This window comes from Colias philodice, chromosome 27 (assembly GCF_061535455.1).
Source record: "Colias philodice isolate Cphi_HAF_F1 chromosome 27, ilColPhil1 Martin Lab GWU primary, whole genome shotgun sequence".
Taxonomy (NCBI): domain Eukaryota; kingdom Metazoa; phylum Arthropoda; class Insecta; order Lepidoptera; family Pieridae; genus Colias; species Colias philodice.
In genome coordinates, this window is record NC_143112.1 from 2,861,003 (window position 1) to 2,873,865 (window position 12,863).

Consider the following 12,863-nt stretch of genomic DNA (forward strand, 5'->3'; position numbering starts at 1 on the left):
TAATTACACACACTAGAGAGACAAATTTAAATAAATTACATAATATGCAATAAGTACCTATAAGTCTAAACTATATACTTACCGCAAAAAAACAATAGTACTCAATGCTTTCGCATTGGCTAATGGAAAAATAGTGTTCTAATACTCGTACATTATAATAATTGCTCGACTCCATGGGTGCTATAAATTATTTTTCTTCTAACCACTTATCCATTCTAATAATAATATTAAAAGTAAGTTATTGTGTGTTACTTGCACATTATAAAATAGGAAAGAAAAATTTACATGATTTTGCAAAAACAATTATTATCGAAACAAATTGCATGTTACAAATATTCTAAAACCTTTTTCTATAGATTAGGTACTGTATACTGTATAATGGCCAGTATCTAAATTAGGAATAAGAGATCTTATGTCACATCTATACTTTATATTATAAAGCTGAAGAGTTTGTTTTTTTGAACGCGCTTATCTCGGGAACTACAGGTCCGACTTGAAAATTTCTTTCGGTATTAGATAGCCCATTTATCGAGGAAGGCTAGGCTATATATCATCCACCAACGGGAGTGGGGCAATGCGGGTAAAACTGCGGAGCACAGCTAGTAGGAGATATTATTTCATTAGCATTTAAGCATGTTCTTCAATACTCAATTCGGAAACCAGCTGACGTAGTACACATCATGAGTTACAGTCATCAACTACGAGAAGCTCTTTATAATTACGTTTCTATCCAATAATGTTAACTGAATATTGGCGACCCCTTATTAAACCACTGAAACCGCACGATTAAAAGCATAGTTCGAATTTGTGGTATCATTTTCGACCCACACTAAATTTAATATAAATGCTGATGACGTCACTAGAGTCCCAACAAAACTTTTGTAATTATGTTTTGTTTGATTCCGCTAAAACGGTTTCATCTCTAAATATAATATAATATTCACGACCGGGGATGATCTATCACAAACAAATATAGTCAATTGAGAGTTAAAATTTAACTAATATTTTAAATAGCCAAAAATTTCGAATGGTATGCGACAGCCATCGACATAATTGACTGATGAAATTTATCTTTACCCATATATAAATTATATCTTCCTGCAGTACAAAAAAATAGATTAACGCCAATAAAAATGATCACAATGATCTATAAAGGTAGACACGCCATTAACAATGACAATAAAATAAAATTTGTTAGGCTCCAACATAAAATATTCAACACTTCAAACGCCTTTAAACGTAACATTTTGAAATTCAGGCCACAAAGACCTACGTTTCTAGACTGAGATCTAGACCCAGGCAAGAGCAGAAACGTGACTAGAATTACAAGTTAGGTCAAAAGCCCGCTTGACCGTAGTCTTGTAATATAGTAAAGGGAATTGTGACGAAGAATTACAGAGAAAACAAAGGAATGTGCGGTCAGCGGTTTTACAGATTTGTAGTTGTATGGTATCGTTGAGGATTTAAAATTGATGATATAAGAAATATTAACATTAAACGTTAGATTAGATTAAATGATTCAGAAATTGGTGAAATAATAATTGTGTCACCAACTTTTTACTTTTTGAAAGGTTATATTAGGTACTGTGTGCTATGCGTGCTTACTTTGGTAGACTTCTAAATGATCAGTTATTTTGGGAAATAATATTTTTCTATACCTATATTCTTGACGACATTATGCGTATTCATTTTTATCAATCAATCAGCCAATTGCCATATACCTTTTTGATTGAATAATTGTAAAATCCTTACAGTTTTATGACAGATTAAAACCAAAAAATATCTAAAACTTCCAAATCTTACAAAACAAATCAACTTGCACAATAATTCTAATCTTAACTATAATTTTGTTCACAGGAGGACGTAGAAAACATCGACCTTACTGACCCGGAGCTGAACAAAGCTGCCACCAAGATACAGGCATCTTTCCGCGGCCACAAAGTGCGCAAGGACACAACCAACTAATTTAACTACCCCCAAACTTGTCTTTTGTACGTAATACTGAGGATCATTAAGATTTGGAAGATCTTTATTTAGTTTTCTTGTCGTTTTTGGTGTATTTAGAGCGTTAAAATGCTATTTTGAATTTGGTAGAAACAGGACAGTACTATCTTCGTTTTATGTTTATTTTTACATACCTATAGGTATTGTATTTTTGTCAGGATTATATTAAAAGCATTCAAATGTGCTACGTTTTTTTAATTTGATTGTAACATGAATTATTTAGGTATATTAATTATTTCGTATTTGGTTGTTTACTTTGTTGTTGATTTATTAATTTTTTTTCAATTGTTAAACTATATTTGAAACAATTAATTTACAGTCCTATTGTTTTGATTTAAATAATTTATTTCTGGTATCTTGATTTAATTTTTCTGATTTAGTGAATGTAAATTCGGTGAATGTAATATTCATATTATTGTCACTCATATATCTATGGTTTGGCTTAAAACTACAGGGTATAATAGTAGTCCTCTTTGTCAGTTAGAGGTTAAACTTTAAATCAATATTCAGCTAAATATAATATTGCACATAACCGACTCAATAATATGTGGAGGGGATTTCTGCACTTGGTATTATCGCGCCTCCTCCTTCTTTCAGTTGTTGACGCGTGAGCGTAGAACCGCAAGGTCCTGCGTTTGATTTCCGGTGGAGACGAAAAAAAAATGTCTCGGTGTGGCAGGACACAGAAGACTGAACTACTGTCCCTAAAGATAATCGATCAGTGAAACAGATGTATGAATAATGCATCTGCCTCTTACCCCACTAGGGGACATGGGACTTTACTACTTTCTCACCCCTCATACAATTATAGTAATAATAATTGTATGAGGTAACAAGTACCTTATTATGACTTCGGGATAGCGCTAAAGAAATTTGCCGCTAGTTATACTAGATATATTTTCAACAGAATCTGAATATTGGTCTAGGTTTCCAATAAATGAGACAGGAGTGACTGGCAGTTTTATCTTAACAAAAGTTAGGTTTGAAATGTTGAAGATGTTAGTGGAGAAAAGCTGTTATTTCAAATTTAATGTTATTTTCAGTAAGTTTTGTTTTTGCAATGAGTTCCTATGCATTTCTTTTGAGGTCTTTGATTTTTTTTACGAAATAATTTGAGATTGAGAGATACATAGTATAATTTTTGATAAAATCGATACTTTAATACGTACAAAAGGCAAGTAATTTTAACCAGTATATTTAATGACACGTCAATTCACTATTATACAATGTATATTATAAATAATATAGTGTATAACTTCTACATTTAGTCTATCCTTTTCCATAAACTAGAATAACTAATCGTGTTGTCTCATTCTTTCTTACGGTAAATCATACATGAATAAAAGAGACAAAACATAAAACAGATAAAAAATATCCATACACAAAATATGTGAATTGACGTATTACTTCTTATACTATGTAGAAAAAAAAAACATTATTAATAATATTGTAAAGCATAATAAATCTATCCCATTTTTCTATATCTATATTCTGGACATTAATTCCTGTAAATCAATTCAAATTTTTTTAACATTCCAATAATTATTAATATTTGTTGATATTTTAATATAATTGCATTGTTAACGTTTTATTTATTAAATAGTTGTTAAGATTAAGTCTAGTCTAGGAAGCTTATAATTATTTAAATACTTATATAATATTGTTTGCAGAATATTTTCAGATATTAATTAATATAATAATTATTTTAATTCAATAATCTGTTGCCATAACCGCCACGCATTATATTTCTGTAAATTGCCGAATAATAATGGTTTATTAAATTAAATATTTAATATTCGCCAATACGTTGTTGTATTTTTATTTCCATCCTCATAGTTTATTATTGTTACTGCATAGAAACATGATCAATATAATTTACATATAGGTAATATTTATAGAAATGGTGACCCATGGCCTCTTGCGGGGCATTCTGCGCCCTATTAGAATAATTAAACTTATGAATATTATACATGAGGTAACCTATTAACAAACTGCATTAACAAGAATCTTGTAAGATAACAAATAACATAAGTAAGACCTGTTATCAGTAAGACCTTATTTTCTGAAATTCCACCACAGCTGCCTGGCAAACCTAGTATTATACAAAGGACAGCCCAAAGTTAAGATATAAGCTATAGATAAACATAGTATAAATCATTACACACAGTATAATATTTCATATGTATAATATTCAGCACCGTAAGTAGATACTAAAGCGCGTCACACACGGTGAAGATACTATAATATTTTATCTTAAGATACTGTTATATTTTATATTACAGTATCTTAACGCATCCGCTATCAGCGTTCGGACCATCATTTTTCTTTTTGTCATTGCGTACTAAGACCCCTGTAGAACCGCCATCCTGTTACAAATGACGCGAAATTTTGTGGGTCATTTGTAAATATGTATTATAGTATCTTCACCTTGTGTGACGCGCTTAAAACTTATATGTATATACACGCTAGGTATATTATAAATGCGAAAGTTTGTGAGGATGGATGGATGTTTGTTATTCACGTAGGTAAAACCTAATGAACCGATTACAATGAAATTTGATAGGTAGCTGAACACCCAAAATAAGACATAGAATTTTTATCCCGGAAATCGCACAGAAGCGGAAACTATGCAAATTTGAAAACGCGGGCGAAGCCGTGGGCTGAAATCTAGTGCGTAATAATTATAGCTTTAACATCTGATTTAAATCCTTTGCACATTTCCAAAGATTTTCATCACATTATAGGTAAATTAGGGAAAGCTGGCATGTTCACAGTACTCACACTTATGCAATTTCACTTACAGTATGTTCAAAAATAAATGCGACTCTAGTTTCATTATGGACTTGAATTGTAAAATGGGTGCGTTGTAGATATATATATATGCAAATATAATTACTTATGAAAGCTCTCATAATTTACCTGTAAAATTATAATTTAAAAGTAAATCAATTGATGGAGTTAATTATTTATTCTAATAATAATCAATTGGATAAAAGTATTAATAATCATTCAATTATCAAATAATAATTAAATTCCTGACTTTGGTCGAGTAAAGATATCTAAGAAATATTATATTTGTAGTAAGTACGTAATACCTACCAATACGCGCTAACAAATATGTGTTACATGTTTATTGTATAATTTTCACACTATTGGTTTTAAACTCAAACTCAAACATTTATACAATTAGACTTCTTCTAGAAGCACTTTTGAATCGTCATAACAGTTTAACAGTTTTAACAATTACCACCAATTCAGAAAGCAGTATCTATAGAGAAGAAGAAGAATCTATTTAATCATAATCGTAATCTTCTACTTCACTGTAACTTTCATCGCTCGAAGAACTCGATGTTTCGTTGTCGGAATTTCTTAATGTTATTATAAATGAGTCAGTGTAATTATTATCTACTTTTGGTTCTAATTGAATATATTTTTCCTCGTGTTCTCGCGTCTTTCTCCAAACGTCACTAAACATATCCAGACTAATAGCATTTGCTTCCTTTCTAAATAATTCTTCCACAGTTTTCAAGTTAAAGTTCACATTTTGTGATGCTACTTTCCCTTTAATTATGCCCCATAGTAACTCTATTGGGTTGAGTTCTGGATGGTATGGGGGAAGGCGCAATACACTATGTCCATGATCTTTGAGGATTGCATCAAGTAGGTAAAAATTGTGTATAGTTTGGCTTATTTTTTTTAATAATGTGATAACTCTGATTATTAATTAGTAATTTGATTTTTGAAAAAAAAATATGCCGATTTTAGTCAAAATTTATATTTTTCTAACAAGATCCTTATCATCCAAATTTCCACCTTGGTGAGAAAAATTGACATTTCTAATGAAAATGAACAAAAAATTAAATGATTTTATTAAATACTGTAAAATAGTCTATAATTCTTCCATTTACTGTATCACAAAATTCTTCATAGATTTTTAGATATTCGTACTACACCAATTACATCACCCTGTATTTATAAACAATTGCAAAATATGACACATACATAGGCCGGGAGATACTGACACAAAATTTCGGGTCATTTGTAACAGAATGGCGGTTCTACAGAGGTCTTATTACGCAATGACTAAAAGAAAAATGATGGTCAGAACTCAGAACGCTGGTACCGGCGGACTAGTCGCGTGGGCGTTAGTCGAACTCGTCGGATAAATAGCGAAAGTCAAACAATTTGTAACACAAAAATTTTAGAATTCACCGATAGTCCATAAAAAAGATGTAGGCGGTAGTGTCATGCCATACTTTTCCGGTGTAACTTACAGCCCCCCATACCGACGCGATGCGTTGATTAAAAAAAAAACAATTCAAACATTTGTACCAGGCTAACTTTTGCACAGGTAATCATCATCGTGCAGACATTTACGAAAATCACCATGCCATACTTTTCGGACGATTCCAAATGGCCACCATACCGCCGAAAATCTGCAATAAAAATTTTTTTTCGCCAAACAATTTGTACCAGTATTGCATTTGGATTTTTGGAGAGTATTTGATAAAATGTGACCATTATTATATTTGCCATACTTCTAGTAGGGGGAAAAAGTGCTGCCATACTTGAAAATTAATTTATTCGTCACGTTTCAAAAATACGACTGTACAATACGTAAAATAATTTTTTACAGTATGGGATCATTATATTCTGTTTGTTTGTATACAATTCTACCTAGAAAAAAATATCGCAGATTGCAAACATGGGGCGGATGATTGTAAGACTTAAGCCAAGACGTAAAAAAAATTGAAAAGAATTGGCGATTTGTACCAGTACGGCATTTTTGGAAAGTATATGATGCAACGTGACCATTATTATATTTGCCATACTTTTAATAGAGGGAAAAATTAGTGCCATACTGCTACAAATCGTTCAAACTACGAATAAAATCTTACAATAAGAAAAAAATCTTATACACATTCGCCACCTCCCACAGGTATGGCATTATCACACTTCTATTTATAATCATTCAGGAGTTGTTGAAAAAAAAATGTAGGGTGGTACAAATCGTTTGGCGAGAAAAAAAAATTCAAAAATTTGCAGATTTTCCGCGGTATGTCGACCATTTGGAATCGTCCGAAAAGTATGGCATGGCGATTTTAGTAAATGGCTGCACGACGATGGTTACCTGTGCAAAAGTGAGCCCGGTACAAATGGTTGAATTGTTTTTTTTAAATCAACGCATTCACGTCGGTATGGTGGACTGTAAGTCACATCGTAACTGTATGGCATGACACTACCGCCTACATCTTTTTTAAGGGCTATCGGTAAATTCTAAAATTTTTGTGTTACAAATCGTTGGACTTTCGCTATTTATCCGACGAGTGTGACTAACGCCCACGCGACTAGTCCGCCGGTACCAGCGTTCTGACCATCATTTTTCTTTTTGTCATTGCGTACTAAGACCCCTCTAGACCGCCATCCTGTTACAAATGACCCGAAATTTTGTGTCAGTATCTCCCGGCCTAACATGTGCAATGTGTAAATGTGTTGACGTTCCAGCTCTTCTTAATATACCTATACTAGCAAAGGGCACTTCTTTTCTATTTCTGTATTGCTCAACTGTAAAGCGAAACGGTAAACATTTACACGATCAATCGTAACGACCTAGGAATATATCCACTGAAAGCTAAGATAAGTTAAAACTATTTTTTTTAAACTGTTACTACTATAATATAAGCAGAGATTAGGAAATCTAGGACTATTAGAAAGAATGAAAGTAATAATTTATACTTCGTTTTGCTAATACAGAGAGAATAACTCTATCTCTTAAAAAAACCATCAAAATTTGTTGAGCATTTTTAAAGATCTGGGTATACAAACACATAGACTTGTACAGCAACATTGCTTTCCTTGGTGAGGTTATTATTTATTTCAGACAAATATCATCCAACAGCCAACACATAAATATACACAAATTAAGTCAGTTATATTAAATTGGAAGCAAGCGTCAGACATTTAAATTAAAGGCATCCATTCGAATGAAAAACAATTAACTAATAAATTACCAGCCGTGTTCACTTAGACTATTGAAATCTCATACGGGAAAGCTATTATACATATATCACATTTATTACTTACTTGGTAGGCTTTTGTCGACTTCATTCAACTCCTAATTTTAAGTGAAAATTACCACGACATAATATTAGTGACTCTACATAAATAAATTAGAGTATTTTTGAGGTAAACTTGCTCTTATTCATGATTAGCAAGCATTAGTATTATTAAATAAAAAATTGTTAATTTTATATTATTGTTAACTATAAAAAATGTGTCAGTGAATAGTTATTATGATACTTATTGTAATAAAAAAAATAAAAAAATAGAGCGTTACCTCTCCGAGGTGTGCAAAATCTGTTAAGTTAAAAAGTTATTAATTATATGTTAAATTCCTATTGAATAGATAAATTTTCATAAATCATTTGAATGCTATAAAACTAAAAATTCATCTATATTATAGCGCGATATAGTGTTAGAATACCTTAATGGAATGGAATACCTAGTGATGCACCGATTTACAGCACACTTTACTGGTGACATTTCAACGTTGTATGCTTGTATGCTTTTCTTGCATTATTGCACGCTATTTTTAAAGGTGCAAAGGTCATGATATTATATTTTATAGTGATATTAAAGACTTTGTTATTTAAATGGGGTTTTAATGCAAGATAAGAAGAGAAGAAGAACACTATTGTATTCAATCAAACTCATCAGTCATATCTTAATCTTAGATATAAGTGAAGAAAAATCGCTTGCAGGACTTGCTCATTAGGTAACTCTTCAGTTACCAAAAGCAGAATTTTCAAGTTAGCAAAGCCACGTAGTCATCTATTTGAACGAAAATGCACAGTCATCATTTTGAGAGTACCGATCCGACCTTTTATATCATAATCACGGATCGATATTCACTTGAAAACGGCCACAAACATTGGGCCCTGTTTGTTCGAACCTTTGTCAACGTCACAAATTAGGGATAATAACTCCGTCATTTCACCGTCAGGGATTTATAGGGGCAATGTGGATTACGGTCCCATTGTCCATGTGAAATGAAATTATTTTGTTCCAGCTATGACAGGTTTGGTATTTAATGTTAGTTGTAGCGATTATTCTTGATGTGTGGGTGAGGAACGTTTAAAACGTAGTGGGGAATTATTTCAGTTTACTTAAATGACTGATGTGTAGTGCTACTAATTAAAAATCTGACCTATGAAATATCTGGCTATAAGAATGTATCCAGCGCTCAGAAATAGTTTTTTATTCAATTGAAGTCATAAAAGTAGAAATAAGGTAAGATTTACAATACACATAACAATGATTCACACAGCGCATTTTTATAAGTGAAATTGTATTATAGCAAAGTTGACAAAAGGACACATTTTCATGATCAACAAAACGTTTGCAATCACAGCAAATACAGGCCCAAAACCGTTAATATTCGTTGAGTTAATACGTCACCAGATTAATATATTATATTCACTTCATAAATTAAACAATCCAACTGTTAAAAATAATTTAATATAACCTATTCCACCTTTCTGTTTAAAATCAATTATAACCGCGTACCATACCATAGCAATCGGCACCGTCACGAATCCTTTCACTTCTAATATTATTAATACTGACATCCAAATTGTGCCAAGTTTTAGAAGTCCTCTTATCAAGATTATAATATGTACATCCGTAATATCTTGGCCAATTATCGTAGGTAATTGCTTTGTATTGTCCAGGGTTTGGTGAACATTGGCTGTATTGGTAGTATGGTGAATAGTAATTGTATGCTGAACTTACTTTCGGATATCTATAATAGTAAGGGTATCTGTACCAAGCAGGCTCTGTTATCTCTTGATAAGTGTTGTTGTGGATTACAATGCTTGAGACGGGATCTGAAAGAAAGAGACTTGTAGAATACGAGTGAACGTTTTTTTATGAATTTGGCTTCTTTTTGTTATATATATATACAATATGCTAGGAAAGAATCAAAAACTGGTTTGTAGCTACTAAAAATTTGAACACAGAAAGTTCTTAGAAGAATGTGGACAGTAATAATAATATTATAATTAAGAGCCAAGCTCCATTTGAAATGATCCAGCATAAAACAAAATTGAAATCGATGCAGCATATTTTAAATATAATAAATTAAAATAAACAGCTACTTAGACTAAATGACTAACAAAGTGATGAATAAGACGAATTAGCTTCATCATTCCAAAGGTAATTAGCTTTTAGAAAAAATACACTACTCTACTAAATACCTAAGTATATTGGACTTGTCAAAGTTGTCAATAAAAGTATTCAAGTAAATTAACGTCTTTAACTTACTGTTTGCGTTAGCGGGAAGGTGATTAATCATTATTTCTATTTTAGTTGATTGTGTATCGATTTGTTCTTTCAAAGTTTCATTACTTGTTGTAGTATAGTTATATGTATTTTTTTCTTGGGGTGTTTTAGTATCTATAGTTCTTTCTGGATCGATATTTGTTTTTATTTCATCATTAATTTCTTGAGGTCTTTCATTATGCATAGTTGGTTCTGGGTCAATATTTGTTTTTAATTCTTCTTCGTTTATTTCATTTCGAGGCGCCATTCTGTCTTCTGTTTTTATAATTTTTTGTGCGGGCTTTTTCGTGGTGGGTGTTTTTAATTGATGTGTGTCTTTTGATTCAACACTTGGTTGATTTGTTTTGGGAAACAAGTTTAATATTTTATCAACACATTGATCGCCTAGACTTTTGTCTAGGTCATCTTCAATAACTTCATCTTCTATAATAGTGTTAGTAATTTTGTCTTTAGGTTTAATTTGAGATTTTTTACTTGAAGGCTTTTTCCTATCACTTTTAGCAGTATTTGGTTTTATTTCACTTGTCTTTTGTGTCGTTGGATCAATATTCAATTTCTCATTGTTACTTTCATGTTCAATTATAGGTACTTTCTCGATTTCTTTATCTATCACCTTTTTATTTGATTTTTCTACTCCAGATTTTACGTCCTTTACTGGATTTGGTAAAAATAAGTCTATTGGAATAAATTCTGGCTTTGTTTCTGTCTTCTCTTTATCAATTAGTTGTGATAATATAACTTTTTCAGGTTTTCTTGAAATCGAAGCCAAAGTTTTATTCAGGTTCTTTTTATTTTTTACGTTATTCTCTGCTTTAGACGTTGGCGTTAAATTAATATTAATTTTAGTTTTATCTACATTTGATGGTATCGTTTTAGGTTTTACAGTTGATATTCTTATTGGTTCGATTTCTTCTTTTGATTTATCGATTTCTTCAATTATATGACTATGTGTGGTCGAGCGTGTCGAACGTAGGTGTGGTTTTTTAATGAATTTATATCTCCTATCATATTTTGGATCATATCTGAAAAACTGAATAAATGATTTAGTTTACTTATTATTTTTTTATGACTTAATTAAACTTGATAACTTACCTTTTCACCTGCACAAATTTGATACAGAAGGAGCAACATTACACACAACAACAATTTTAATAAATCCATATTTAAGGTACTCCATTAAGCTAATTTAGACGTGCACATTCTAGAAAGAACCTAAAACTGTACAACGTTATAACTTAATGTTTATAAAACAGGTGATTTTAATCAAAATTGATCTGCAACGGTCTCGTTGTTTTTATACATAGAACTCATATCAGCAGAACATATAAGAGACCAAATCTTGCATTAAATTTAGTTAGAATAACATTTATATCAATAGTAAGGTTTCTTGCAACTTTAGTCTTTCGACGGTTTTTAATATGAATTTATCAAACATTACAGGATTATTTTCTAATATTTTACAGGCGTTGCACTGGTTTGGCATAAAGATGCGGATTCATCCCCATCGTGATCGAGTTTTTCTATTCATTAATATGTATCATTATCTTTTATCAGTTTTTTGTGCAAAATGATACAGTCTCGTATTTAAACAACGAATAAATTTTGAACAATATTAAGCATAGAATGCTTATATATCCTATTGCTTGCGAAATTTAATGATGAAAATATTTTTGCGAAATTATTTTTATATAACTAAATATAGCGACTATTTGTTAATTTTACTGGTCAGGTTAATCAATAAAACATCGATTTTCAATCAAAACTTATTATGATTAATTAAATCATACACAGTCTCATACAAGCTCTGAAGTACTGGATACAATTCGATGGCTGCGCTTGTGCCAAGTACTATGAAGGTAAATAATCGACTGATTGCTCTCACAAGATCCAGAGTAGTGGTCAGGGGAAAGGATTTACGGAGCGATTGGTAGTATGTTTCTCTTGGTGGTAGTACCTGGAAAATGTAATATTTAAAAGTATTAAGTAGTTTGTAGTATAGGGGATATAAAGGATTTGGTATTTTATTGTGTATGTTACATTATTGTTACATGTTACATTATTTAATTTTAAATCTTTATTTGGAATAAAACAGAAGAACAGTAAGAAATCATAAAGAACAACTTAATCAATGTAAAGGCCAGGTAAAAAATATAATCAATGAGTCTGTAGTTTGTTTTTCGGGTATGTAACTTAAAAATGTGTAGATATGTCTGTAACGAATGAACCGATTTAAATACAGTTTCGTAAAATAATGACGAGATTATTTTTCTTAGACAAAATGTATCTTTAATAAATTTCAAAGAAACTATCAACAGCCCTTTTACTTCAATAGGTATCAATATTTTTCCCTACCTGAAAAACTACACCGGGTTCTATTTTAGATGGCATGGCATTTATTTGTGATTTTGGGTATGGCTGCAATAGTAATATGTAATTTGACAAACATACAAATACCTACTGTGTAAATACTTACAACAAATTATTTATTACAGATATTTTTTTCTAACTTATATGCTATT

General features: G+C 31.2%; 1 protein-coding gene across 3 annotated transcripts in view; it reads left to right on the plus strand.

The window, feature by feature from the left end:
* The window catches only part of igl (IQ calmodulin-binding domain containing protein igloo), a 547,908-nt gene that overhangs the window by 113,330 nt on the left and 421,715 nt on the right, over window positions 1-12,863 (plus strand). For 2 of the 3 annotated variants that reach the window (XM_089711817.1, XM_089711818.1), the window contains one exon: window positions 1,858-3,809. In XM_089711817.1, coding sequence (XP_089567943.1) covers window positions 1,858-1,965 — 108 coding nt within the window. In that variant the 3' untranslated portion in view covers window positions 1,966-3,809. Of the gene's footprint in view, window positions 1-1,857; window positions 3,810-12,863 lie in introns of those variants that run through there. The other variant, XR_016317808.1, reaches the window with a different exon arrangement.